This window comes from Podospora pseudoanserina, chromosome 6 (genome assembly GCF_035222485.1).
Source record: "Podospora pseudoanserina strain CBS 124.78 chromosome 6, whole genome shotgun sequence".
Taxonomy (NCBI): Eukaryota; Fungi; Ascomycota; class Sordariomycetes; order Sordariales; family Podosporaceae; genus Podospora; species Podospora pseudoanserina.
Window position 1 is genome coordinate 2940119 of NC_085925.1, and position 27979 is coordinate 2968097.

The 27979-nt window shown below is 51.6% G+C and overlaps 13 protein-coding genes across 13 annotated transcripts; 6 read left to right on the forward strand and 7 right to left on the reverse strand.

The window, feature by feature from the left end:
• Positions 1 to 43: 43 nt before the first annotated feature.
• On the reverse strand, positions 44 to 4552 carry QC764_607410 (uncharacterized protein; the record flags this gene model as incomplete). The annotated part of the gene is given in 7 exon segments (XM_062949244.1): positions 44 to 589; positions 645 to 1145; positions 1350 to 1960; positions 1971 to 3438; positions 3445 to 3543; positions 3598 to 3967; positions 4050 to 4552. Coding segments are annotated over 7 exon segments (3993 nt in total). The 3' UTR covers positions 44 to 148.
• Positions 4553 to 5294: 742 nt separating this feature from the next.
• QC764_0097040 (uncharacterized protein) lies at positions 5295 to 6553 on the forward strand. Its single transcript, XM_062941004.1, has 2 exons — positions 5295 to 5673; positions 5727 to 6553. Exons 1-2 carry the CDS (start codon positions 5435 to 5437, stop codon positions 6043 to 6045), a joined length of 558 nt encoding a protein of 185 aa, XP_062797909.1. The 5' UTR covers positions 5295 to 5434; the 3' UTR covers positions 6046 to 6553.
• QC764_0097050 (uncharacterized protein) lies at positions 6285 to 6692 on the reverse strand (the record flags this gene model as incomplete). Its single annotated transcript, XM_062941005.1, has 2 exons — positions 6285 to 6549; positions 6604 to 6692. 2 exons carry the CDS (start codon positions 6690 to 6692, stop codon positions 6285 to 6287), a joined length of 354 nt encoding a protein of 117 aa, XP_062797910.1.
• Positions 6693 to 8684: 1992 nt separating this feature from the next.
• On the reverse strand, positions 8685 to 9950 carry QC764_607445 (uncharacterized protein; the record flags this gene model as incomplete). Its single annotated transcript, XM_062949245.1, has 2 exons — positions 8685 to 9666; positions 9760 to 9950. The coding sequence occupies 2 exons, from the start codon at positions 9948 to 9950 to the stop codon at positions 8685 to 8687; spliced, it is 1173 nt and encodes a 390-aa protein (XP_062797911.1).
• A 1477-nt stretch (positions 9951 to 11427) lies between these two features.
• QC764_0097070 (uncharacterized protein) lies at positions 11428 to 12993 on the reverse strand. Its single transcript, XM_062941006.1, has 3 exons — positions 12699 to 12993; positions 12239 to 12640; positions 11428 to 12180 (listed from the first exon to the last, which is right to left on the reverse strand). The coding sequence occupies exons 1-3, from the start codon at positions 12939 to 12941 to the stop codon at positions 12046 to 12048; spliced, it is 780 nt and encodes a 259-aa protein (XP_062797912.1). The 5' UTR covers positions 12942 to 12993; the 3' UTR covers positions 11428 to 12045.
• Positions 12994 to 13329: 336 nt separating this feature from the next.
• QC764_607475 (uncharacterized protein) lies at positions 13330 to 14484 on the forward strand (the record flags this gene model as incomplete). The annotated part of the gene is made up of 2 exons (XM_062949246.1): positions 13330 to 13926; positions 14015 to 14484. Exons 1-2 carry the CDS (start codon positions 13626 to 13628, stop codon positions 14482 to 14484), a joined length of 771 nt encoding a protein of 256 aa, XP_062797913.1. The 5' UTR covers positions 13330 to 13625.
• A 374-nt stretch (positions 14485 to 14858) lies between these two features.
• On the forward strand, positions 14859 to 15380 carry QC764_0097090 (uncharacterized protein; the record flags this gene model as incomplete). The annotated part of the gene is made up of 1 exon (XM_062941007.1): positions 14859 to 15380. One exon carries the CDS (start codon positions 14859 to 14861, stop codon positions 15378 to 15380), a length of 522 nt encoding a protein of 173 aa, XP_062797914.1.
• A 1736-nt stretch (positions 15381 to 17116) lies between these two features.
• QC764_607480 (uncharacterized protein) lies at positions 17117 to 17662 on the reverse strand (the record flags this gene model as incomplete). The annotated part of the gene is made up of 2 exons (XM_062949247.1): positions 17117 to 17332; positions 17432 to 17662. The coding sequence occupies 2 exons, from the start codon at positions 17660 to 17662 to the stop codon at positions 17117 to 17119; spliced, it is 447 nt and encodes a 148-aa protein (XP_062797915.1).
• A 440-nt stretch (positions 17663 to 18102) lies between these two features.
• On the reverse strand, positions 18103 to 19365 carry QC764_607490 (uncharacterized protein; the record flags this gene model as incomplete). Its single annotated transcript, XM_062949248.1, has 2 exons — positions 18103 to 18916; positions 18983 to 19365. 2 exons carry the CDS (start codon positions 19363 to 19365, stop codon positions 18103 to 18105), a joined length of 1197 nt encoding a protein of 398 aa, XP_062797916.1.
• Positions 19366 to 20609: 1244 nt separating this feature from the next.
• On the reverse strand, positions 20610 to 21758 carry QC764_607500 (uncharacterized protein; the record flags this gene model as incomplete). Its single annotated transcript, XM_062949249.1, has 1 exon — positions 20610 to 21758. The coding sequence occupies one exon, from the start codon at positions 21756 to 21758 to the stop codon at positions 20610 to 20612; it is 1149 nt and encodes a 382-aa protein (XP_062797917.1).
• Positions 21759 to 22794: 1036 nt separating this feature from the next.
• On the forward strand, positions 22795 to 23889 carry QC764_607510 (uncharacterized protein; the record flags this gene model as incomplete). Its single annotated transcript, XM_062949250.1, has 1 exon — positions 22795 to 23889. The coding sequence occupies one exon, from the start codon at positions 22795 to 22797 to the stop codon at positions 23887 to 23889; it is 1095 nt and encodes a 364-aa protein (XP_062797918.1).
• Positions 23890 to 24806: 917 nt separating this feature from the next.
• QC764_607520 (uncharacterized protein) lies at positions 24807 to 25649 on the forward strand (the record flags this gene model as incomplete). The annotated part of the gene is made up of 1 exon (XM_062949251.1): positions 24807 to 25649. One exon carries the CDS (start codon positions 24807 to 24809, stop codon positions 25647 to 25649), a length of 843 nt encoding a protein of 280 aa, XP_062797919.1.
• A 1837-nt stretch (positions 25650 to 27486) lies between these two features.
• Positions 27487 to 27975, forward strand: QC764_607525 (uncharacterized protein; the record flags this gene model as incomplete). The annotated part of the gene is made up of 1 exon (XM_062949252.1): positions 27487 to 27975. The coding sequence occupies one exon, from the start codon at positions 27487 to 27489 to the stop codon at positions 27973 to 27975; it is 489 nt and encodes a 162-aa protein (XP_062797920.1).
• Positions 27976 to 27979: the final 4 nt, after the last annotated feature.

Here is a 27979-nt window from a genome sequence, read left to right on the forward strand (position 1 = left end):
GAATGGTGTTTTTACATGGTGCAAAGGGTCAGACAGTTGCATACCGGGGCTTCTTCTCTATCACTTTTATAGCACCGATTTCACTTCCAGCCCGCCCCCATGGAAATAACGCCATGTTTCCCGAGACACCACACCATCTGGCAGTCACTCACAGCCCAAAGAACTTCATATCCTCCTCCCCATGCACCGGCACCCCATGCCCAACCCCCTCCGCCCAAATCCCCGTCAACTTCTCCCCAAACACCTGCGTGGTATACCTTCTCTCAGGCACATCCCTCTTCTCCTCCAGGGGCGTCCCAGGGTACCCAAACACGGTCGTCCACTGCGCAATGGAGTAGTTGTAATTCGCCGGCGCAATAACATCATCCGCACTCCCATGGTAAACCTGCATCCTTGGCCTCGTCCCGTTATAACCCGGATAAGCATCCAACACCCACCTCGCCCACTCTTCAGGTGTCAAGTTCATCCTCCCCCCTGAGCAGTTCCCGTTCCAGCCGGCAACGGAGTCAGTGAAGAAGCAGCCGGCTGCTACACCGGAATAGTTAATAACCGCGCTGAACAAATCAGGATACGCAGCAGCGAGGATACTCTGGTCATGATTAGCACCACATTCACAGCTCAGCTCAGGTATAGGGGTAACCTACAGCCATCATCCCCCCCGATGACTCCCCAATAACAAACACCCGTCCCTTATCCCCGTTATACCTCTCCACCGCCCACCTCGCCATATTGGCAATCGCATGACTATCACTCCCGCCATCCCTTTTCAGCGTAGCCCTAGAGCTCACATCCCAGCAGCCGCCCTCGTTTGGTGATTCAGGGTAGACAACCACGAACTTTTTCTCGTCGGCGAGGCGTTTGTAGGGGCTGCCGTTGTAGTAGCCTTGGGCGGTGCCGGTGCAGTAGTGCACGCCGAGGAGAATAGCTGGGTTAGGGGGGAGGTTTGGGGGGGCGTAAACAAACATTTTGGCGCGGCTGGGGATAGGGGGGCCGAAGGTGGGGACCGGTTGGAGTTGGGCGGCGCTGAGGGGGAGGAGGGGAGGAGGACGTGGGGGGGTCTCATTTTGGGTGGATAGGGGTGAGGGTTTGGGAGGTGGGTAGTGAGGTTTGAGGTTGGGAGGGCTGTAAACGCTACCGATGAAGTGCTGTGAAAAACTCGAGAGGTACTATTCGCATGTCAGATGTGGTGTCAAGTTCGAGGCGACCGTAACCTTTATTAATCTCACGAATTCCCATTGATGCAAAAAAGAATCCGTCTAGCTCCATCCCCTTCATTCTTGGCGATTGGCGCGCTTGGAAAAACAAGGTATTTACCCAACAAGCGCGCGTACTACCAGTTACCCGGTCACGGAAGAACCTCCGCCAATGCTACGTCCATTGTTGATCGACAACTCCGTCCCCCCTCCCCGCCCCATCTTTGCCGTCACAACTAGAACCTTTGCAGTGTCCTCCCCAAGATCCAGCTCGATCAAAAACTGGCTGTGCGTGATCACGATGATCCAACCCACCATCCGAGTCTGCGACATGACGCCGCACCACCTGACGACCGCTGCCTGGCCTGCCTTGTCTAGGTTGTCAAAGACTTCATCAACAAGCAGATAGTGTGCCCGATGCGCACTTCTAGCCCTGGCCAACTGCAACAATGCACAGAAGAGTGCCAGATCGACGCGTTTACGCTCGCCACTGGAGCGCTTGGCGTAGGCGAGTGAGGATGGGAGGGCGAGTTTTTGGTCAAGAATGGACCCCGGGGAGGATGCGCTGTCGCCCGACTCAGCAGAGTTAAATAGCGAGCCGAGCATACCTGTTGCCAGGTGCGCGTGGCGTGTGTCATCGTACAGCACGGTAAGGACCTGCACGAGTAGGGTGTTGAGCTCCGAGAGCAGCGCCATGAGGATATGCCCCCCGAAAATTGGCCCTGATTTTCGCTGTGGGTTTTGATGAGGAGGGGGACGATGAGAGCCTGGCTGTACGCTTGGTCAAGGCGGCAGACCAAAATGCAAATAGCTCGCGCTTGGTGGCAAGCTCCTGGAGCTTGTTTGTCAGGGCCTCATGCTCCGAGCGTAAGGAATCTAAGGATGAGGCCTCTGCTTCGGCCAGACGCTTGTAGGTAGAAGCATCACGCTGGTGTATCGTCAGCTGTTGTCTCAAGGCATAGCACGCCTCCTGGGCTTGAACGACACCCGTCAGCAGTTCGCCCATCTTCCTGGCATGGTTGGCAGCGATATTTTTCTCATGCTTCAAACTGCGTAACCGCAAGCTTTTCTCATTGATAGCTTGAAGAAGACTTTTGAGAGCTGGCTCTTGATCATGGTTCTGTGTAGTTGTTTTCTCAGCGTCGTGGATTGGTGCACTCTGCGCGTCTTGATTGAGTGAACCTCTTGGAGCGATATTGTGATTAGTTGGCCTTCGGAGTAGGTTCATGACTGTAACGATAGCTGCGGATAGCCAAGAGACAACAGAAGTCCTCATTCCATGAAAAGACTTGGGTAGACCACTGGGCTGGGCCGCAGCGAGGGCTTTCAGTTTCTCATCAAGCATTTCCAACCACAAGGCGAGCCATTCCATTCGACGGGGATATACGCATTCTTGAGCATCTTTTGCTTCCTGGCTTTGCTTGTATTTCAAGACTCTTTCATGTTGCACCTGGACCTCGTCCTTCATCCTGGCATAAGACTCGTTTAGCTGCTGCAAAGCCTCCTCCTCCATGCGAATTTGGGTCTGCAATCCCGACATATGAGCATGAAAGCCCACATTGAGTTCCAGGGCCAGATCCTTTTTCTCTGACCCCAAGATTTGGCGGCTGGAATCTGCAATACTTTGTGAGGTTTCATATCTGTATCGGGTTTGGTGTTCCTTCAAAAGTCGTTCCTTGGCTGCATGGTCTTGTACGGTCCTCTCCAAAGCTGAAACTTCCTTTCTTGCTTCCGCTTCAAGTCGTGTATGTGTGTGAGTGAGGTCTTGAAGCCGTCTTTCGGTGTACTCCACCGTCCGAGCCACACCTTCGAGCCCCTTCTCGGCCTCCTTGATGTCGGTACCGATATCTCGCAGCAGCAGTTTCAGCACCTCCTCACACTGATCCAAAGTAGACAGCCCAAGTGCCGTCTCTATCACGTTCCGCCGCTGCGTTGGCGTGGAGGACAAGAAGCTCGCTGCGCTCTCTTCGCTCGGCACAACAGTTCTGATGTATGTTTCGTAGTCAGTTCCGAGCAGTTCGTTAATTGCTGATTGTGTCGTGCGCATATCTGGGTGCTCAAACTGCGGAAGGGGGTTTCCATGTGAGGAGACGACAACAAGGTTGCCCTGGACTTTGTGTTTGCGATACCGAGTGATGGCATATCCGTTGTTAAACCCCAGCTTGACACAGCAGTCCTTACCGACGTTATCATTGACGACATCGTTGACCCCGAGCCCGTCACGAATACATCGACCGAATTGACACTAAACCATAGCCTCCATTATTGTACTCTTCCCTGAACCATTATCGCCGATCAGAAAGGTCAATCCCGGTGTGAGATCTTGTTGGAAGTCGATATGAATTGTGTCCTTTACGCCAAGAAAGTTTGTAATCGTGAGGCTGCGAGGTTCCGCAACAAAGACGTTGGCAGATCGTACTGCTGGGTTGGTGGGCGTAATATTTGAGGAAATGGCTTGACACGACTTTTCTAGGAACTCTTTATAATCAAGCCTGGCCTCGCCATACTGGTCAGCCATCTCATAAGACGTTTGAATCATTTGTTGGCCAACCTGGACCAAATCGTGTTGCCGCATGAGAAGCGGTTCCCCTAAATCCACAGACTTGACATACTCGTGAACTTCGGCTATGAGTTCAAGAGCAATATTCCTGGACTCAGGCTCAGTTTGAGGGATAGACTCTGAAACTCTCCCGGTGGTTGAAGCTTCATGAGCCTCATCCTGAGTGGGCTGTTCTAAAGGTTGTGCAGTAACATCGCTCGCTGGGACAGCACCCCTAGCGAGAGAAGCTTGTATCGAGCGGTGGCGTACTTGAAAGGGGTGAGCTTGCCGAGGATCATGACATGCCTGTTCTTTACGGAACGTCATCCACCTGTTCGTTGAGAATCTCCTCAAGGGCAACTGCTGTATAGCCTACGGCATGCGGGTTGGTGAGAAGTTTGTGCTCGAGCGTCTCCGGATCAAGCAGAACAACGCCTCGCTCTTGATCGTAAAGGTCGGCCCAGTTCAGCTGCAAGGGCAAGCCGAGATATGTAATGCTCCCCTGAAGATCTGTCTTGTCACCGCTACTGGATTTCTGCTGGGTAATGGTCTGGTGGCTGTGAAAGTGGCCCGTAAATGTTCGAGCCAGAGAGGCAAACTGATCAGGGTCAGTAAGGCCGCGGTAGGTGATCGAATTCGTCGCACGGGCGTCTTGCTGGTCGGCATTGACCACATACCGCTGAGTGATGGCTTTGTTGACTGCCAGATGGGCAAAGGCAACTGTTTCTTTCGCATCCTTAGGGCTGAGGGCAGCGACAGCCTTTGTCAGTTGCTCTGCTCCTTGCGAAACGGCAACAATAACACGTGTCGACCGTCCCATTTCTGGCGGGTGATGGCACTATGTACCGATAGGTACGGCGCCAGGCGTGTGATGTCGAGGGCATCAAGGGCTGCGGTCTAGTAATCGCGTCGATAGGCCAGATCGTGGTTGCCAAGCACTATGTGTAATGTTATGTCGAGGGAAATATTTTGCCATTCCGGACTCGCTCAGGGGGTGTCGCAATAGCAAGACGCTCCCCACCCTCTTTGCTGTTCATGTTATTTTCAGTTACACGCTGGTCGAAAATGGAAATCAGAAATAAAATCGGCGGCCAAAAGATACTTGGGGCTTCAGATCAATGCAAATCGCGTCACGGGCTGAGCCCTGTGGTGGCCTCGGCAACCCGCGGCCGTTGTGGAACTACCGGGTAGCGCGTGGTCATAGCGACAACCCCTAATGGAGCTATTCCCACTTCGCGAATAGCGCGTGCGCTCCCAAACCCATCTAGCAGCCTCCAGAAGCGAAATCTTTCAAGACCCTTATCAAGCATTCCGACTAGTGCGCAAATGAAGCCCGGCCCGATTTTTGGTGAGCGGCCGGTGATGGGGTTATTTGGGTCGTGATCGAGACCTGATGCTGGACCAGGTCTATGGATGCTCATATGACGCAGCAATATGGAACCTACTAGGATCGGTGCCAATGTGTCGATACTACATATTACAACCGTCAACGGAGTTCATGGCTTAGCTAGCCCGCTAGATATGACGTGTGGCTACAACGCGCAAAGCTTGGTAGGGTCAATGGACCGTCGGTAAGCACAAATCGGGCAACTGACTGGGGACGCATTGTCGACTTGCTCCACACTAGAGGTGAATACGAGTGCCCAGTCCACCGATCATCATCGTTATCGTTTTGCACCTAGGTATTTGCAGCGGTAGTTAAATGCTGCGGTTCTTCCTGCTTTATTTCTCTAACGTTAGTAGTTTCACTTTCACTTGGACTGAACAACTTTCAAACCCCATATTCAATTCACGGCACTCCAGCCCGGTAATTGCCAAAATGAAGCTCTCACTTCTTGCACTGGCCAGTGCTGCCTCCGCGGCCGTCATCACCACGCGCGATGTTGTTTTCGAAGCCCGCAACTTCACCGCCAGCTGCGTCCCTCACAGCGCCATGTGCTTGTAAGCATTCCGCCCCCCTCCCTATCCAACACGTTAATATTAACACGAGACAGCTACTCTCTAAATGCCTTCATGCCTGGAACCATGGACACCCTAGGCTATGACTGCACCGCCTCCGGTGTGGGCGGCCCGGGAATCCTCCCCGAGATTCAAGGCGGCACCTGCCCTCCCTCATCGCGTACTTTCGACGTCGTCCGAAACGAGACCGGCATGACCGTCATCGTCAGCGTTCAAGTATCTCTTCTTAGCTACACCAGGGGCGCGCATTTCATTCCCAACGAGCAGATCCAGGTCATGAAAGGCGTTACTCCGACTGGGGATTACACGGCCTATGTTGGACCCAAGGACTTTCCGCTGGAGAGGATATGGTAGTAGTGCAGGGATGATGGACGTTCAACGCGGGACATAGGCTTGCAAGATGTTCGTATTCACTCATTTCTCGGAACGCATCAGAGGTTTTCTAAACCGCACTGCGGTTATGTCTATTCCAATTCTAGCAGCATTAAGCCTCATAGCTACACCAAGTCAAAAGCATTACCCAACGTCATGCTGTTCCCCAACACCGTCCAATGCAAAGCCCCAACTCCTAGCTAAAGCACCAACAGCACCACTTAAGCCTGCGTGGTAGCGCAATCACCACCTCCCAACCCACCACTGCAGAGACGGGTGCAGCCGATGCCGAGATCAGCGGTCTTGATGCACTCGTCGTTCTTGACGCGGGTGATGAGATCGCCCTTGCAGTTGGGACCCTCGCTGTCCTGGTAGGCGAACCAGACATCGGAGAAGGAGTCGGTCCTGATGGACTTGATGTCGGAGGGGATGGGGGCATCACCGGTGGAGAAACCGTTGAAGACCTTCTTGTCGACTTCGGTACCGCTGTGAGAGATTTGTTAGGGGGGTTTCGCTTGGTGATGGGGGTTAGGAACTTACCAGTTCTCATCACTAAACATCTTGGTGGCAGCGCCGAAAGCAGTGCTGGCGCAGCCGGCAATGAGGAGGATGGTGGTGGCGGCACGCATTTTGGATGGTTGATTAGAAGAGTTGGTAAAAGTGGGTTGTTGATGTGTTGTGAGTTTGCTGTGTTGTGTTGTGATTGTGTTGCTGTTGTTGTTGTTCTGATCTTCCGACTTTACGAAGAGGAACGAATCATTTTATGTCTTCCTGACGATAGTACAGTCCCATGTTCAGGTCTGTGTTATCTTCATTCGGAACGGTTGACCGATTACAAGCCGTAGTATCTGGCTATAGCCATGGCTCTCCCAGGTCTCTGGACAGCTTCTGGGAGGCTAAGTGTTTCTCGGTTTCCTCAGGTCATGACCTGCGAACCCTGTGACTGCAGCGCATTGTGCAGTTAAGAATCAGCAATGAATGCATGAAAACAACCTCGAACTTGCATCATCTGTTCCGTCGGCCGTATAGGTCCAGGCTTGCCTTCTCGGCTAACCTGTCTGGTGCCAGCGGTAGCTAGACCTGAGGCCTGTAACAGGTATGAGAGGATGCCTCTGGCGGCCATGATGATGTTTCACAACCTATATTTGGAATTGTCCAATGCCAGACGATCTCGGACTTGATATCTCGCACTCAGAGTCGTGTGAAGCCGCGAAGGAACCTGATTTGCCGCGGCCCGCAACGAATCCGACGACGCGGCCGAATTCGCGGCCGCCCATGCGGCCTTTGTCGATCGGATATTGTAAATCGATTGACAACATTATCAGCAACTCCTAGTGTTATCAGATGGGGATCGTTGAATGGTAGCCACCTAGTCAAACTCTCAACAAACCCCGTCTTCGACACCCAGATGTGTGGCCCGTGCGCACCCTCCCTTGCCAAGCCCCTGAGCTCTTGAGCTCTTGGGCTCAAGGCACCCATCAACGCAATTCAATTCAATCCGGGGCCAAGATTGGATTGAATTGAGCACTGGAATACTGTGATTGTCAAGGGACTTTCCTCCATTCACTTCGAACGGTTACATGACTGCTGGACTTTCTTGATCTTAGGTGTCACCAGTCAGAGCGAGTCTGATGAACTCAATGAGAGCCAGGTGCAACAGCTGTATGGTGAGCAATGGGGTGTAATTGCCGGCCTTGTCAACAAGGAGGATAGAGACTCTCAAACTCCATCCTACCTCGTCAACCTCGATACTATGACCGCCTTCTCCACAGTATAAATAATCCGCTCAGAGATAACAACACAATTTCGCTTTCCAGCACTATTTTTAGGGCGGTCAAATACGATAATACAACGAGCCGCGGCACGATTGTTGATTTCCTATTAAATCTTTGGATGGGAGCTCCAGCCTTGCGAGCACCTGATACTCAACACAGGACATTTGCTGAAGGTTTGACAAAGGCTTTTTGGCTAATTATCGACTTGCTAAACATCGGGGGTCAACGGCCATTGAGCCATATTAGATGGAAGTCAAAGTCCCCCTTGCACAACTTCTTGTTAAGTGCTCAAATTCAACTGTGGTGGATGTTTGACTGTCAATTGCACAGTCGCCCTCCCGTATCTAATGAAGATCACCAGTGCCACCCATCAAGGATTATATTTCCTTGGCGAAGGAGGCGAGGTTGGTACGGAGAGAGCGTAGGTATCGGAGATGTGTTTGAAGCCCTCTTGCTAGTTTCCACCTACGGCAGATGGGACATCCATCGTACGACAACAGACAAGCGCGTTATAAGCAGCTCTACAAGATACAGAACTGCTAGAAACGCCAGGAGCCTGCCCGATTGGCTTGATCAGGCAACGTTTCATGGCATATCCAAACACCGACATAAACTGTACATCTGATGGCTACGCCAGGGAACCATCATGTTGGGGAATGTTTTTATCATCGTATGCGAGGTAAGCGCAACTGGCTGTTTGCAAAAGTATATGGTTTCGTACATCTGACTTTCATTACGATCTACAGCGATATTTCACAGTTACAAGACGACGACCTTCCAAGGAAAGATCGGAAATTGAACGACGGCCGCTCCCCGGTATTCCCGCTGATGAGGTCATGACCCTGGTCAAGCCCAACTCTGCCAATCTTTCCACCACCACTTACTCCCCTCGTCTACCCGCGGCCAGAGGTACCTAAAATGCAACGGCAATCCACCCTTCTCCTCGACCTTCAGCGGTTCGTTCTCCAAATATTCCTGCAAGATTCTTTGCCGTGTTGACATCTCCCCCCTAATCTCCTTCACCTTCACAACGCCAGGACCATCACCGCTGCGTCCACCACCACCAAGACACCTGTCAACAACCCACTGCTTCTGAAGTGCGTGCATCAATGACGCCATCTCATCGTCTTCCCGGCCTACCGGATCCTCCCGGTAGGGCCAAGAATCATCACTGAAATGGCGCTGCTCTTTGACCTTACGGACAGTACGCACACTCAAATTGCAACCCCTAGTGCGCACTATCATTCTTTGCAGCTTTGGAGAGGAAGCCGCCACGATATCAAAGAACTGCCTTGCCAACTTTCCATCAATCGCTGAGTTGACCATCACGTCCAGAATGTTTTGGTTGAAGGTGAAGCCTGGGTCTCCCTGCTTCAAGAGCACCGAATCTTCAGACCATTCCCAGCGATGCTGATTCATCGTTCGCATGGTCGGAAGCAACTCCAGTAGATTAAAGCCGTGCCTCAAAATCGCGCCCTCTGTTGATTGCACCTTTGACTGCTCCTTCTGCTTCTTGCGTGGTTCGATAAAGACTACGCTATGGTAAACTTCATTGTCGCCATCAAACACTTGGAGTCCCGCGTCGAGCGTGAGGGACAGTCGTTCGATATTAGGGAACTCAGTCCCGATGGCCTTGTACAATGGGACTTCGTACCTGTCGCCTTTGGAGCGCCTGACTGGGATAGACAGCTTCTGGACGGATGGAAAGATAGCCCCGAGCGCGGCTAGTTCCTCTATGATTTCAATAGATCCCCCGAGGACATATAGACCTTCCTCGCCCTCCAGGCCAGGCTCAACGTAGTCCTCATCCCATTCGACAAAGCGGAGGCTGTTGACAGTGTTGAGAGGGCAGGTCCCAGTTTAAAGGTTTGTTAGGGAAGCAGGACGAAACAAGCATCCCGCAATGGTCAAATTCTCCAACTTAGGGAACAGTGTCGGGAAGTCTCCTAGACCTTCTAAAAACTCGCGCACAATAAGCCCGCCGACAGCAAGTGTCGTTAAATAGGAGAATAGCCCCTTGCTCTTCACACAGCTGAATTCAGCCAGTGTAGTGTCGCGTGTCAGGGTCAAACTCTTCAGAGCGCCGAGGTGTAGAGGTAGCTTCATACTCATGACGTCAGGAATGAAGCAGTAGTCTAGCTCAAGGTGGTCGATGACTAGTAGCTTTGTCGTTGGCTTTCCGTTGTATAGTGGCTGTGGCAAAGGAGAGTTCGAGTCAGAATTCCAGTCTAGGGCACCGGGACAGGAGCGAATAAGGGGGGCGCGAAGGCGAATCTCTCTGATGATGTGGGTGAATGTGATATTCCTCAGCATTAGACAAAGCACTTCGTACTGGCGGCTGCGTGACTCTCTCAACGCATTGGGATTCCCCAAAGAATTCACTTCAACTGTATCGTTGAGCTAACTTAGTGAAGGCATGGCGAGGTAATCAGAGCGTACTCGTGAGAATCCAGTATTCTAGGGTTCCTGTCCAGCATCCGTAGCCTGAAAGTGTGTAAATGGAGACGAACCGTGTGACTCTTTTCGTGAAGGGCTCGTAGCAAGCAAGGTCCAAACTGCATTGGGCATTGGTAAACCAAATCACCGAGTCCTGATAGCTTAGAGATCAAATCAGCCAAAGGGTTGCCACGCCCAGTCTGCGTCGTAAATCACTCTCGCGAGATCTGTGCCGTAGTAATTCCATAGTTCTTAATCAGTGCCAGCGATCTCACCGCCGAAATCTGAATAGTCCGGGATTCCGTGAAACCTTGTATCAGAATGTGCCGGATCTCACCGTGTACCTACTTTAAGGCCGCCAGAATGAATGCGACTTGACCGGTGTCTTCTTCACTATCCGCCCTAACTGTCGTCCAATCTGCTCGAAAGCCGCATGTCGTGGAAATTTTTATCCCTTCAAATACGTTAGCCCCGTAACGACATGTACAATATGCAGCTGGACACCGACTTGACTGTTGGTAACGACATGTCGTTCAGCCTTCAAGTTCCTCGCTATTACAGCACTCAGAGCTTTTCTCACGAAAGCTGCCTCTTCTGAAATTACCAGAATTGGCCCTCGTGGTCCAAGCAACAGTTGGATAGATACCTTCACACAACGTTAATTACGACCGCAGCTACGCCGATCAACGGTTCCCAGCCAGTCGTGTGCACCGACTGATAAACGACACACATCTGGACGAGAGAACGGTGGCAAACCAGTCGAGGATGGGAAAAGGAATCGGATCGTTCCAAATAGGCACCAATGACGTTCACGGCTGCACCGTTATTACCATCATCGGCAACAGAGCTGTTTGGATGGCTCATTTTTGGGAGGCGGACTGGGGGGAAGAGGGCTGGGAGATTCTATTCCAAAACACGCCCTTCTTCATTGAAGAGTTTCGGCAAGTATTTTTCTTCGTTCCATTTACCACCTCTTTGTTCCCCTATTTCTCATATCGCCGGCCGCTCAACGACACTCCAGGTGTGGGCATCGAACGCCGCTAACTCTCTGCGTCAGACACAAAATTCTCTGGCCCATCACTGGCGGTGGTCCAGTCGGCCCCGACGTCGAGGTTCTTGACCCCAACCTCTTCAACAGGCCTGACGACCAAACCCGGGTCTTCATTTACACCCCAATAAGCCTGCGCTGGAATCCCGATACGAAGCCAACTCGAAACGACTTGCAGTTCAAGTACAGAATTGAAGAAGTTACGAACGCAATCCTGACAAGGATTCCAGGCGCCCAGGCAACGATTTGCGGCTACATCTTCTTGGTGTATGAAATGACGTACAATTACTACCCCACACTGTTTCCCACAGGGGAGGTGAGACATGAGTTCCAAGTCCACGGTCCAGACGCAGCAATGGCTGGAAAAACTGCCCGGGGATCCATCATGTTTCAGTAAGTCCAAATTATATCAACCCAGATCCTCCCCTTGGGCCTTCGACGGAGCTAACAATTCGACTTTTCCTCCTGCGCAGATATGATGGCACACATACTGGGCGAAATTGGCGTTTATTCATCGAGCACCGGATATATAGAAAGGGAGATTCTCAAGGACTCAACCACTACGAGTGTGAGATGGCAGCCATCAATGGAGGTGCGCTCTGGATACCGGTTGAGGATGTCAACTCAAATCGAAGAAGCATGCCAAAGTTCCAGGGGCCAGACCTCAGCATACCTGCTTCTTCGGTCCCTCAACCAGGTACCTGAAACTCATACCGCTTCTATTCATACCGGCAACCTCCTCGGGGCAATCTCACCGGTCCCATCGCTGGCTTTTGAGATACGGCTCTGGCACAATTCTGCACAGAAAAAGAAATTGCCGACAACAATCGCGCACCCACACACAGTGACGATCGCAGGCTATCTTCAGTCAGGACTTCGTCATACATTACCCCCTGGAATCAAAATCTCAACTCACGATTGTTGTATACTCCGCCAGGGAAGCATCAAAAACCGGCGTCAACAAATGTATCGCGTACCCAACCAAGAATAAAACCCAAGAATAGCTCATGAGCATAGTCGGGCACTGCCAAAACCAGACCATCTTGCGACTGATCCCCCGATGGAACATCCTATCCCCTGGCCCTGGCGGGGCAGGAGGTTGCAGGAATAAACAGAGGCATATCGCCAGGTCGGCATCGCTGAGCTCGTCACTCGAGTTCTCGGGAAGACGACGAAGAAGCCGTTGGTGCGCCGAGCTGATCAGTGCAAAGAAGGAGAGGAATAAACTCCAGTTCCAGAGCATCTTGGCCACCCAGATTGTTCTTTCTGTCGAGGGCCAGGAGAAGACGCCTATGACTGCTGCTCCGGAGAGCGCTGCCTAGGGAGACCATGTCAGCGCCGTACGATTCCATGGCTTTTGGGTGTGAGGCACTGACTGCTCCTTGTACAAATCTCAGCTCCTCTGATTTAGTCTTACGGAAACGAACCAGTGCTGCGATGACTCCATCCTTGTCCTCGCGAAGGTTTTGGTTGCGCTGGATGCAATGCATTGGCTGGACGGTGTGATAGCGCAAAGCTCCGGAATAGCTGAAGGCAAAGATCCGGAAGAAGATGCTTCTGGGGACTGCGTTACAGTTATCTGGTGGACCTGAGTCCCGGGTGTTAGGTGATCTATCCATGTTGATACAACTAGAGTCTAGTGTAAAAAGTAGCTTTAAAAGGCCAATGATGAAAAATTGTGCTGTGCTGGTGCCTTTTTGATAACTGGCAAGGCTTTAGTATATTATTATCGATTTCGGGCTTGTATGTTACCACTCCCCGATACGTTTCGGATTTAGCTAGTTACATGTATCTTGACTCCGAGATAGAATGACCTTGAGCCGCTTGGGGGCCGGTGGCGGAGATCTACACGTCGTAAAGTACGCGCGTACACTGTGTAACAGCAAGGCTGTCTCGACGTATAAGGAGCCAAAGGGCATCGCCACCACTTGAGCCTCGCCCTCACCTGCACGTTGTGATTGCGATCCTGAATTCTGCCAAGTCCTAGGAAGGAATTACATCCGCGATCAACATTATCTGGTGGAGGCGTAGCTGTACTACCTATGAATCATATCCAGTCATCAGATCAGGCCACACGTCTGGGCACTTACTAGGATTGGCCTGTTCGGTTTCAAGATATGGGCATGATGTCGTCTCACATCCTGAAAAGGTCCCAAAGCAGCGCAGCCTTGTCTCTGCGAAGAGCATAAAATCAATCCACAATCTCGGGGGTTTTCTGACAGTCAATCCACCATACCATCACCACCACTACCCATCGACACAGTTGCAAACCATTGAACTAGCGATATCCGCCCTACATCACTATGACAGAGGAACAGCGAGATGTCTATCTTTACAGGCGGCCCATTACTAGCCTTGCCAAAGTCCCCGTGCTCAACAAATGGGCCTTTGCCTCCATCAACCACTGGGCAGTCTGCGTTGGCGAAACATGCTACGAGGTTGCCCGCATCCACGGCCACCACCCAACGGGGAAATCTCACGACATACGCGTCCTTACCAAGGCAGAATGGATTCAGTATGCCCAACAACAAAAGCTTGCCTACCAATATGCGAATTACGGGAAATGCAATGCCAAATGGAAGGATGACGACATCAAGGAATGCGGTAAGTACAGATCCACCTACCTACCTATAGCCTTTTGCCATGACTTGTGCATGCTCAGGCTGCTGACCAATTTCCCTCACCTTCATAGCGGACGACATATGGGAACGAATCTTCGACGGAACCTATGAAAACTTCGAATCGAACTGCCAAGAATTCGCCCATTTGCTTATGCGGTGCATTGTCGACGATCTGCGTGAAGACACAATCCCAAGACGGTGGCAGGAATACAACCCGGATGGTCTCGTACCGGCAACACTGATGGGGGGAGGGCCTGGTATCACAATAGGCACAATGGGCGCGGCCAAGGGGACGGCAGTGGCTGCGACAACAGGTGCAGGTGTAATAACCATGACGGATCTCGTTGCCACGTGGGGCATCCTGACGGGAATCTCGGCAGTGGTTGCCTTTTCGTCATATATATACAAGAAGCACAAACGACACAAAAAGAGCACGGCAGTGGTCAGGGAGTGGCACTCTGCAATGAAGACCACAACCAGGAAAGGATGGCGTCGGGTCTTTTCCAGGAGCTCGTGGCGTCGCATGTGGGATGAACTCTGATTAGCGGTAACGTTTGCTGGAAAGTAACTATCTCCCTCCTCATTGTATGTCTAGGTAGAGAGCTCAACAATCAAGTCTCATAACCACATCGTTCAGCAACTTTAAAGGTGTGAAAAAGAATTGGAAAGTTATGAACCATCGAAGGCGGTCCCTGGAGCTATCTGGTAAAGTTTGGCCAAGGTGGGTTACTACTGTTTTAGGTTAAGGTTCACGCACAAAGCTAAGTTTTCTCATTGAACTCCCTGATCCCAACACTTCTTTTCGCTGACAGGCACTATTTCACTGCTCGCCATTTGATGTTTCCTGCACCGGCACGGCTACATCCCGAAAAACATCTCTCCGATTCGACAGTCACGAACTCTTTACCCTTCAGCATGGCTTTGAAAAAGCTCCCCCTGGAGTTGCAGACACGTATTTGCGAACTGTTGGAGGATCATCGTGATAGTCTGGTATCGCTCTCCTTGGCGAACCGGCATTTTCGGGCGGTTGCCAATACGTGCCTGCTGAACCGTTTGACCTTCAATGCCACAACTGATGGTCTTGAGGAATTGGTCGAAGGTTGCTCCCGGTTCCTCCGCCAGAATGACGGCTTCCGTCACGTCCGAATTCTCGTTGTCCTTGGCTCAACCGTCGAGAGCGAGAACCTCACCGCCAATGGATCACAAAGGGTATATTTTGGGCGAGGCCCCTTTGATGAAGTCAAGCAAGACAGATTCTATAGGTTTCCTTATTACTGGCTGACGTTGAACAGCCCACCGGCGCCGCCCGCCCGGCATGGCATACCGCCTCATGCCTGGCAGAGTGCTGACCGGTGGGACAAGAATTGGCAGCCATTGGCCAACTTCATCAGCTTGTTACCAGGACTGACTGACCTCATATACAAAGCGATGGAGTAGTTTCCACCATGCCTGTTGCGCGCCATTGAAAGCAAGAGCACGATATCACGCTGTGTGACACGGCTTCACCATTGCACTTTTCGGCTGCGGATGCTGGAAGCTGCCGCGGCAGCCGAGCATCGTTCACGTGGCCTGCGCACTACCTATTCTTACGAAGATGTCCCAACTCCCACAGTACCCGTTGCCGATCCTCCCGAATTGAATATCATCCGATCTCCCTGTCTCTATAGCCTGTGTTTGGCTAACGACAAATCCTAGATCGGCCCCGGGCCAAATGGGGGGTATAGCAGGGTTAATGGCATGTACCCGGAGATAATGAAACAAATTTTGCAGACCGAAGGACTTGCCCCGAATCTAGGCGAGATCATCTTGTATCCACACATCTATTCGGCGGTAATGGCATCACCCAGAAGTGGAATTAAGCTGGCAAGGACACTCGGCAATGCTTTTCGACGTCCGCATCCTCTGGCTATAAAATGGCTCACGTTTCTGGATCTCACCGACTCCATCCCAGCTCAAATCTGTCAACTACTGGATCTCAGAGCTTTGGAGACTCTCGAACTTACCTGGCCTCAGGGTGAACAGGGGGTGGTATTCTCTGAAACCGTACGTTTCCCTTCCCTGACCACGCTCTTGGTGGACTTGTCTTTATGCATAGGAACTGCATTCCCAAGAGGGAGTGCTCAGGTCAAACACTTCATCAGCGCTCATCCACAGCTCAAGCATTTACATGTTGGCAGATGGGATTGGTCATTCGCGTCGTTTGTAGGAGAGGACCACCATGGAATGAATGGTGTTTCCAAAAATGGAGACCTTGTGCTTTCAAAACGAGCGACGTCCTGATTTGTGTCACGTCTGGAGCTCACTGAGTTCCGCCCGTGAAATCGAAGGCCTGGGTGCCCTGTACCCCAACGTCAAGCGCCTGGCCCTTCCTGTGCACGAGTCAAGGGGCAACAGAGCCGAAGTTGCGTTGTATCAAACCATTGGGCACAGCTTCCCCAAGCTTCGGCATCTTTCGCTCCACCTGGATGCGTCATCGAGGCGGGTGGACATGATTGTTCCGCCGCAGTTAATCCCACTTGCAAAAGTCCCAGAATTCCAGTGTTGTAGTGCACGTGGGTGCTCGGAAGGGGAAGCCATTCGCCCTTTTGAGGAACGAGCCCCTCACGATGCGCTTGGAATGACCTAGAGGGGACTGACGAACGGAGATATCATGGATTTCATGGTGAACTGCGCGCTTGATAGCAAACTCGCTAAGCAGATCTTTTTGGCAGTGTCATCTGCGTCACTGGAAACCATGGTTGTGCGGAGTGGGGGGCTGATCACTACTTCTAGACACGCGGATGGAATTGTGTCTACTGGGCTCGGAACAGGAAGGGCTCTGGGGTTGGGTTCCATGCAGTTTGGGATGGAACATTACATTGCGGGTCTGCAGCGCCACTGGGTGGTCGAGAAGTACTTTTCTGATTGGAAGAAGGAGAAGTTGGGGATCAAAGAGATAAGGATACTGGACGATCGGAAGCTGCATCTAGATTCGGATTATTGGGATGGAGTTACTGCCGGAGTGGGTGAGGGAGTTGAAAACGCTTTGTTGAGATGTTTCAGGAAGCTGTGGTCTCCAAAGGAGGGGAGCCGAGGATTGTGGGAAGAGTGGGAGAGTAGGGATTTACGTGGATTCGAGGGAGTAGAGACTACATAGGAAGCCATCTGTTAAAGCGTCCTAACTTGGTATTTACCTACTCAACCTTCACAACCACCTTCCCAAAGTGTGACCCACTCGCCAGATACTTCATCGCCTCAACCGCCTCCTCAAACCCAAACGAACGATCCACCACCGGCCTGATATGATGCCTCTCATAGAACCGACACATCTCCTCGAACCTATCCCCCGGGCCGTTGATAATCCCCTTCAACGTCACCGTCCACCGCAGGGCCAAAGATTCAAATTCGGCCTTGCCTCGCCAGCTTCATCCTCCCGCCCAGAGACATACCCAATGCACGGTATCAACCCCCCAAACCCGATGCAGTCAAGAGACTTGTACTCGTGGCACGACGTCGTTGAGATGGCTGATGAAACGGTAACAGGCAGAAAACACATGTGTGGGCTGCATCGTCCGGCTGATCAAGAGGTCACCGCATATCACCACCCGCGAGACATGATTTCGCTCTGCCTCCGCAACGATCCATCGCCCCGTTTGCCGTACTCTATCCAAGTCTTGATGCTTGAAGTGGAGGGCGCTAAGTAAAAGCCATCGCCGCGTGCGAACCGAGGTTATACGCATGATTACTGAACATGGAATGGTTAGAGTTTTCGATGGATGTAATCAACGGGCTATCATGAAGTTCAGCGTGCTGTTCGAGCTGTGCTGATATCTTGGCCGGTTCGTTGTCCAGTGCAAACGCAAGTCTGTCACCCCGCATTGTGCCCCTGTGTTGTTGGTAGAAAATGGCCCATTGAAGCCTCAGACGTATCATGTACTGGCAGGAATGGAAGAGGTTGAAACGAAACTCTTAATCTTTACAACACAACAAAAACGAAAATCAGATGGGGAGTTTGTCGGACTTCTGTCGATATAAGGTGGTAGGTACTAAACACGTACCAAGATATCCCCGCCACAGCAAAAGCCAGCGCTGTGACCCCACCCCCCTGCAGCTCAGCACTGCTCAGCGCCGCCCCTATTCCCCCAAAGGTTCAACTCACCATCTGCGTTACCCTACCTACCTATTGAGCCTTCTTTCCCTCCCTTCCCCTCGACACCCTCTCATCCCTCTCCCACATCAAAACCGTCGCCAACGCCACCGGTCCACCAGCCAGCAACCATCCCACCATTTTCCCGATCCCAACACAACTACCCTTACCCACAGAAGCCATGTAGTTGTACCCAGCCCAAACCACCATCGCCAAACTAGGACACCCAATATCATAATGCAAAAAATGCTTCGTCAACCCCGGCAACCAGCTCAAATCAGCCTTATTCTCCCCTCCCAGCGCAGCCACCTTGGCCAGATCCACCGCAGGCGGGTTCCAAACACCATATGGGACAAACACATTGCTGAAGGTCGTCTGGGTGATCATGTCCTTCAGCCAAGCCGGTCCGAACGGCATTGAGGATGGTGTCAGACACACCAAAAGGATAGGGAGATGGACCACAACCGAAGTGAAGATGACGAAGCGGTAGTGGTTGGCGAGTGACTTCCCTACCCCATACTGTGTCGTTGTCGTGTTGTACTTGCGAGGGAAGCAAACAAAGTTCATGCCGCGGTGAATAAGAAATTGCAAAACAGGGAAAACCTGCCACAGAGCCGTGGTGTCGTAGTGTGATTTTCCTGGGATGATCGATGGCGTAGGCAATGACATGATCACGGCTGGGACAATATATGCCAATGTCATACTCAACGGCAAGTGTCGAACTTCCCCTTCTGGAACAGAAATATCATCCGTTGCTGGGGACGTGGTGAATAAATGCAAAATTAGATATGACGGAACAGTCAAAGCATAGGTGAAACTCTGGATGATATTCCCAAAGGTGTTTGTCCTATTCATTTGCCCCGTCAGTATCATTTTCTGTGTCATGAAAAAACTTGGAAAATGGTTGACTCACCAGCTTACAACCCTCCCTCTATTCGCCCTCCGATGCGCCTCAACACTCACCAGCGCCCATCCAGAGAAAAACATCCCCATTGTCCAGACATAAGCGAGGTCAACATCCCAGTTTCTTTCTCCGTTGACCAATCCGCTGAAGAAGCCGATGAGGATGCCCATGCGTGTGTCTAGCGCTTTGTTGCCAGTATAACGCGGGTCAAAGGATTCCGGTCCACCAGGCACGTAAGGTACACCGTCCAAGTTGCCAGAGGTAGCGGTCAGAATGGAGAAATATCCCGTTTGGAAGCCATTGACCATTGTGCCGCAGATGCCCAGGGCCAACAAGGGAAGGATGAGCAAAAGCGGGGGTGTTTTGGAGGGGTTGTGGTTGTTGTTGGCCATGTTGGGTGCTGATTGATTAGTTTGGTCGACAATAAAAAGTGGTCAAAGAGCGGAATGTAGGAAGCAAAGTGATGAGGGAAGACAAGTTTAAAACAATAAGAAATTGATGAGAAAATCGTAGTGTGAATGTGCGGCACAGCACCAAAAGTCGTTCCTGCAGGCCACCCTGGCTACCTCTTGGCAAAGCTCAATTTCGAAGGATTCTTGACAAAACAATCCAAGCCGGAGCACTCTTCAATTTTGCCCATAACGAAAAACGTGTGTTCAAGATCCACTGCTCATCTTGCCTCTATCCGTACATCATCATCGGCCTTAACAAGTTCTGGGCTTGTAGGAATTGCGCTAGAGTCCATCCATACAAATGAACCCAAGGAGAAATGTCATTGCAAACCTCGGCTTCCTCCTCTGTCTTTGACAGTGACTCGATGGATGCAGCGGGACTGATAACTCCCCCGCGATTGAAAAGCACTTTCCAGCCTTGAGTTGTAGACCCTGTCTCCGCCGGCAGAACTGTCAAGGCTTCCCGTAATGAAATGGCTAGGGTCTTCAGCATCCAGTCAAATACTGGTGCATAATCAGGGCCGTACATATCTTGCACTACTGTTGGAGGCTTTATTCGCAATAGATCAAGGCACTCGGGCTTTGATCAATGAAGTTTTTCAGTAGAACTGCAAAGCAGGGGTCGTCTTTCACAGACTTGTTGACATCGGCGCCCAACAGAATCAGCTCGTAAGAATGCCGAGCAGCTATTGCCATCGGTGCTGTCGAACAGGCGCAAGACTCGGCCAGCTCAAGAATTGCAAACCGTCATTGCCAGTAGGTCAAAGAGCAAAGTGTGGGGAGGTTTTGGCTTGAACTTCCCGACTGACTGAACAACAAGAGCGTTGTGATGTCTTGCGATGTTCATCTTGGAAGTTCAGATCATCTTTATTCCCTAGATTCAAGCATGCGGGGTCGTAACCGGGTCCAAACATACGGTCCAGGACTTCAAAAATTTACAAATTTTTACTGAAGCTTGGAGGCATGTTGCTGAGAATTGACTTTACCATCCGATTGTTGCCCATTTTCAACAGCCAACCAGATTGCGGAGGGAGGGATGACTCCAGCAGTGGTCGGAATAGCACCCCCAAAATATCCGTCGCTCAAAGACAACAGTGCCTGGCGTTGCGAAATGGTTCCACGATTTTCCATGCATGAATGGGGATCACTGTTACCAGTGATATCAGGAATAAAAAGCAAGCTCTCTAGCTCGTGGAGGGGAAATCGTTCGGGAGCAAGGTCGATCGGCGATGAGGAGTCACACGAGCTCGACGCGCAGAAAACACTTCCAGGAGCTTATCCACAGCTCGGTTCGTCGTATGTGCCACAAAGCCAACATCTTGGGGTTTCGAGAGCCACCTCTGCCTCTCTGTACTCGAGTATTCCCGGACATAATCTTCTCCTTCATCACCAGAACCCAAATAATGGGGCCGGAACTGCCAATATTGTGCCGTCCAATTCTCGTAGTGAAGCAACTTCTGCAGGATCTCACTTGCGTCGTAATACTCGAGGGGGTCACTCAAAGCATCGACTAAAGCGCAGGCGGCTAACCAGTTGCCTTGAATCACGCGGTTGGCCATACTGTAAATTCTGGGTATTAAGGGGATCTGCCCCTGCTTCTCCGTATCGTTGATTTGGCTGATGCAGATAACGTCAATCCACAGGACCCTGACAATCTCAGGATCACGAAGACACAACAAAGCCTCGTGGAGGTTGTGTGTCACCAGCAGCTCCAGGCCATCAATGTATATACTCCTGGAAAAGTCGCAAGTGACCCAGGAGTAAGACAAGGCTTCATATAGATGCATTACCTGCGTCACTTGTAGCAAAGGATACTCGACAAGTCTGGCTTCGATCCGACCGTCATGTTCCCGACTGGGTATGAGATGGAGCAGATGAATATTCCCCACCTTTGTCAAAGACGCATAAGGATATTCTTGTTCAAGGCGGCCATGAACAGGCGCGTCTGCTCGATCCCTATAGCGTGTGATCGTTCCATGCTGAGTCAGTTGACTGTCTTTCGGGGCCGGGTCATTTCGGGTAGCTTCCTCTTGGGGTCCATGCTGCCGTGACATGTTAGGACCTCGGACAGCAATTTGCAGTTTTTGATGCCTCAGTTTCGTAGGTACCCGCCCTGTTGCTCTTGATGAAGAAGAATTTGAAGGCAGATGACGCTTGTTCCATATCGTAAGGCATCGTTTGGGAGCCAATGTGGGGCTACACACATTACACACGTCTCCAATGATCAAAAAGAGTCCGCTAGCGCGACTACATCTTAGGTAGTTTCTCCAAAGTCCATTATAATTTACTGCAAGGGAATAAGAGAGTAATCTGTAATCCCGAGACGTATGCATTTATTCTCCTCTAAGCTCTACCATAAGGGATACCTGTCCTGAGAAGACTCCGTGAAGCCGCAGGTCTGTCAATATTCCCAGCACAATGCGCTAATATCGACTTCCAGATAACACCCCCAACCATCTTTCCCTCCAACCCCCCTCCACCATAGCCTCATAGGCTCATAGCGGCAAGAAACCATCAACGCTTAGCGTTGGCGAAGAGGCCAATGGGGAATTTGGCAAGCCGCTGACCGCGCTCAGGCTTGGGTGGGGGAGCAACAATCTTTCGGACGCCGCGCTTGCTTGGGCGAGGCGGTCTTTTCATTCCTCCGGCAGGCGGCGGAGCGGCTTTGGCGGGTGGTGGGGCTGCCTGTCGTACGGGCAGAGCATTGCTTGGAGCCGGTGCAGGGCGACCGGCCTGGACTTTATTTGTAGGAGCAGGTGCCTTGGCTGGTGCCTTGGCTGGTGCTGCTGTCTTTGTGGGGAGGAGAGGCATGGTGCAGGTGGTAATAAGAGTTAAAGCGGTGTGAACGGTTTCGATAGTGTCGACGAAGGACTGGGGCTTTGCGCTGAAGCAGGAGATGTGGATATATGTCGTCGGGGCTGGTTAACAAGATGTGAGGATGTTGCCCTCTGTTTGAAGGGCACCGTGACGGCGGTCTTATAGGTGAACCAAATCCTATTTTTGGACGGCTCTGGGTAGGTAGCTTGTCATCCAAGGTTGAAATGAACTGGAGTACGATAATCCGAGGCCCAAGGGTGCTGGGCCTCACGGCACTGGGCAACCTGAGACAAGACTAATTTGTAACGACTGCAAAAATATAACATAGGTGAGATTCCTCTGTCCTAGCGCTGTTTGTGCCCTTAGCTAGCGGCGTGGGTGTAACAAAGCCCCATGTACGGCTCAGCAACCGTAGGTGGGGCAAGTTGAAGACCAACAGACCTGCCATCGCACCACAGCCTTCTTATTGCCCGTTGCCCCACGTTCCCTTGCTTCATCGGCCCTTTACTTGCCAGATTAATCTGACCTGAACACTTGCAAACACCACCCACCATGCCTTCACCTCCCGGAACTAAAGTCCCTGTGACGTGGCAACCGCCGGCGGACCCGGACAAGCCTGCCTGTCCGTACCGCAGAAACTTCACGGTGGACATCAAGAGCCATACTCCTCCCCCACCTTTTGGTGGCCGAGACTACGGTCGTGGTGAAACACGGACAGCAGTGCCCGACCAGACTCTGCGGTCTATTAAGCATACCGAGCTTGTCATGAGGAACCCACCCCTGGGAACAGCCAATCCGCCAGCGCAGAAGACTGCGACACTGACCATCAATGGCGAGCTCGCCGTCGCCGATGGCCGGGGTGCACAGTTAGCCATTTGCACCTTCATGCCAAAGATCGCTGGGCAGCGCGCCTTCCAGGCCGTGGCAAAAATTTACGACGCGCTGTATTACTCATTCCGCAACAAGGACATACCATCTGTGCCTGTCGATGTTACCTTCGATGCGGACAAGGACTACAGCCGTGAGGCCGCAGCCTACGAGCACCTGAACAAGGAAAGAGAAGCGGGCGCACTGGCCCCAAGATACTTTGGTTCTTGGACCTTCAACGTGACCATCCGAATTGGCGGCACCATTCAGCAACGTCCAGTTCGTATGATTCTCATCGAGAACGTCCCTGGACCTAGCATCAGCCAGCTTTGTCTTCCCAACAGCGGAGTCGCTCTTGACCGGGCATCTCGCCTGGAGATCCTGGGGAGGGTGCTAGATGGCAATGCGAGATTGCTGTTCAAAGGAATCGCACAGAACGATCTGGCTGCCCGTAACGTCATCTGTGCTTACCCACCAGGCACAATGCCCAGCGCCATGCGGCAGCCTCCCCAACGAATCGTCCTGATCGACTACAATGCCGCCATTGTATATGAAAAGACAAGGCATGGAATTCGGCCATGGCAGAGACCGAGGTCCGCGCTCCCACCGAACCCCATGGAGCTCTACTGGCAAGATACACTCGTGGAGTTCCGAGGCTGGATCCCATCAGAGTGGGAAGCGACACCCAGGTTGCGTCAGGAGTGGTTGAGAAGTCGCTTTGGAGGACAGAATGCGGCCAAGTATGCACCACTCAAGACAACACTGGAGATTGCCAAATAGGAGTGTTAGCTTGTGTTCTTGCTCTTTGGCAGCAAGTCAGTTGTATGTACTTGAGAGTTTAAGGGGTTCCTGGGCAACTAATGGGCACCGTGGCTTTGAAGATTTCTCAGGGGTAGTATACTTCAGAATGACCAAGTACCTTGGCTATTGGATAACGGAAAGCACCCGGATATCTCAGGAATAGAATAACCACCGTCTATCAAACACAATATCACACTAGACCCATCGTAAATAAGTATTTGATACTATCATTTTCACTTACCTACATACAGCACTGAACAATGCTTAATAATGGTCATAATCCAAAGATCCTTGAGTTCTATCAGTGGTAGGCTTCTTATAATATTACCTACCTAAACTATCCCCTGAAGGCATAGTTTCTATCCATGTATGTGTAGGACTTAATAGCAGCAGTGCTAACTTGCGACGTGCTACACAAATTGCTTCCAGACGCATATGACCCTCCCAGCAGTCGAGCTCTACAACGGCTCACGATATCTATTTCGGGGACTATTTTGAGGATTACATGGATACACGTCGGGTCACGACAATCTTCGCGAATTTGAAACTCGACGACCGTCGCTCTTTGAAACAGAGTACTAGCTCCACATCCACACCTCCTACGCCGTACTGGCGCCCCGCCGCTTCCGTCCAACCTATGCCGCAGAATACGAGTAAGACCAACAATGTATTCGAAGCGGCGTTGGACAGCAACCCGCCGCAAGCCATTGCCATAATTATCTACCTTGCTTCCTGAAGCTAGTCGTAGTCTTCATACTTATATCACATCGTCCACCTCTTGTTCAAGAGCTGATCTGCCTCAAACCTGAACACATCGTCTTCGTCTTACACATCTGCAAAGCAATTACGCCACCCTATACTTCAGACCTCTTTTTCCCAACCGTTACTCTTGCAAAATGGCCCAACCAGTCCGTATCTCCCAATCTTTCGCCAACGTCGCGACAAACGCTCTCCCCACCTACCCCAACCCTCATGGAAATGCCAACGCCACCATCTCCGGTGACTCAACCCGCGACACAGACCCCCCCTATTTTGCGATTGCCTCCCAGAACAACTGGAACAACCTGGGCACCAGCTTCTTAGGCAACCACCCCGCCTCCACCACCCCCAACCATCAGCTCAACGTCGAGACCGTCTCCCTCCGCGAAGACGCCGTCCATCACGGCAGCGAAGGCGACGTCGTCCGCTCGGCCGCAATGTACCTCCTCCACCCCATCAATCAAGCCCTCAGCACCCACCCCAACATCGCCATCACCTGCCAGTCCGAAGCCTCCACCAACCGCATCCGCAGCGACATCACCTACTATCGCCACCCCAACACGGCCAACCCAAACTTCAAGGCCTTTGCCGTCGTCGAGTTCAAGAAGCGCGGCGTGATCACGGCGGCCGAGTTCGCCACCACGATCAGGTCCCAAACCGTCCCCACGCAACAGGTGGTTGACAACACGGTGGCAGCCGCCATGGCCCTGCCCCACGGCAAGCAGACGTACTTTGCCGGGGACTCGTTTGTGCTGATCAAGCAGGCGGCTTCGTACGCGGTGGCGCACAGGACGCCGTATGTGGCGCTGTTTGATTGGGACTTTCTGGTGCTGGTGCACTTCACGCAGATGACGCCGACGATGGACTATGTGGGGGATTACTGCCAGCTGCAGGTGATTCCGGCTGCGCAGTCGTCGGCGATGAGGGGGGCGTTGTTGGGATTTTTGGCACATGCTTACGATAATGCTCCGGCTGTGTAGGTCGAGTTCATACAAGATTGGGTAGGTAAGGTAGGGGGTGCGGAGGGGGACCTAGATATCAAACAACTTGTGGTGGGGTTCTGGGAAGACTGGCCGGAACGAACCGAGTCCTGTTAGCTTGCGTTGCGCGATGTAGCAGGACTCAGAAGGATCAAAGATACCGTAATATTAAACATATCCTAGACCCTGTAAGACAGTTGTATCTGGTAGAGCCATTATGAACAATCTGTCAAATATTCCTAAAAGCCTCCAGACTGCCACTGCAGTCTCGTTGTATTTCATCTTCGCCCCAAGTAAAAAACAGCCATCCTCCAGTGGATGGTAGGAGAACAGTAGGTCAAAGGAACAGCGTGTGGACACGTATCGGAAGCTTGTGTGATCTCTCATACTTCATTTGACAACTAGTAAAAGCAGTCGAAGGGGTAAGTCAAACCAATAGACATGGAAAAGTGGAACATAATGTTGATGGAAACACATTTCTCGATTGTTGACGCCATGGTCCTACATAGGTGCCGTCTCCGAATCATCCCCGCCACCCCAGCCCTTTCTCAGCCAATGAGACCCCATCTAACCGTCTCTGCGTTCTGCGGCTCGATCAACAAGCGAACATGCGTTGCCATGTTGATTCGTCTAGCAGTTGTCACCAGTGACGACCTCGCGTGGGCCGGTGGGAACGTTAGGATCGATGGGAAGATTCCACTCGACCTCGTTGACGGCGTAGTTGGCGATGGGAACAATCACGGCGCCATGGGCGAGCTGGGCGAGAACAGCGCCGATGGCGCAGAAGATCTTGGAGACCATATTCACGGATTGGGGAGCTTCGTGGAGTTTGTTGGTTGGTAGTTGTTCGTGTCGTTGTTGTTGCTGGAAGAAGAGATTGACAGAAATTGGTCTGGCGATAGGTATGTAGTGCTTTATACCCAGACCTAGAGCATTCCAAGGAGCTTCTTCACACAGGACCACAATTGTTGAGAGCTTCCCATGTTGCGCTTTGCCCTATCGCGTCACTTCACTTCAGGCGTGACCGTAGGTAATCATCATGGACGGAGCATCTCGACAAATTCACTAGCTTGGAGATGACTTCAATGCAGACTCCGGTGGATCTTCACTGATGAGATATGTCCTGGTTACTTTATAGAACCCATTTGCTTCGGACTGCGTTGCTCTTAGATAGGTACTCTCAACGAGAGTTGATAAGGTAGCTCATGACCACCCTTTCAATAAGAACGTCATCAGTCAAGACTACCGAGGCCGGTTAAATGGTATTGATCTCTTGAACCGCAGCTTCGTGATTTTATAGCCTTTTTTTCAAACCCTACCATGCTAATTCCGAACGTGGTTGGAGAAAGGTTTGTTTACGTCTCACCTCTTTAGTCCTACCTAAGGTACCTATGATGTTCCGATATCCAGCCATCACCTTGTGCCAGGGATACCGGGATCTACCTTCGTACTCTACTTTGCTTCATAGAATGAGTAAATATTCCCATGGTGCGCTTTAAGTTTACCAATGACTTTAAGCCTCACAAGCCTCCCAAGCCTCCCAAGCCATTGCGCTGCCTTTTTGTCTTAGCTGGAGGGTAGAGTTTAAAGTTTTCAGTTGATAAACTTTTAAATAAGATACCTTATCTGCAAACTTTGCCCTCAAAAGGCTTTCTTAGTGGGTTCTAGTGGTGGGTTTTAGGTGTATATAAGGGAGTCCGCTCCCACAGGAGGGACCTGTTCCTTTCCTCTCTTCTCCATCAGACAATACAACCTTCTTCACACTGGTCTTCTTCCCTCTCGAGCTCAAACCATAATAGCCAGCAGCACCTCCAGATAGACATATATCCTCTCCACCATGGACAGCTTCATCAACAGCATGAAAATCTTCGATTGGCTTCGGGCACCGACGCGCGACAATGACGGTGATGATCTGCGTCAAAAGACGGACCAGCAAACCCCAAAGACCCAGCCCCAGTGGCATGATCCCGACGAACGCGCTACCCTCTACCAGACCTTCGTCAAAGAGCGTCTTGAGCTACAACGGAGCCTCAACAAGAAGATGATGCCGCAGTCAAAACCGAACAGCCCCCACATCAAGAAGATGCAGAGGGAGATGGCTGCTTTGAGACACGAAAAGGATGACTTGCAGCGAAGGTTTGTGGATGTCCAGGACGAAATGCATGAGTTGGAGCGAGCGTTTAGGAATACCTGTAAGACGCTTGCTCTTTCGCAGGTGGAGGTTACCAAGCTGAGGGCGGAGAAAAATAAGTATCGCTGTCCGGTGGATATGGACATTGACGAGTTTCTGAGAAGGGGAAGGGAAAGATTGGAGCAGGTCGAATAGGATG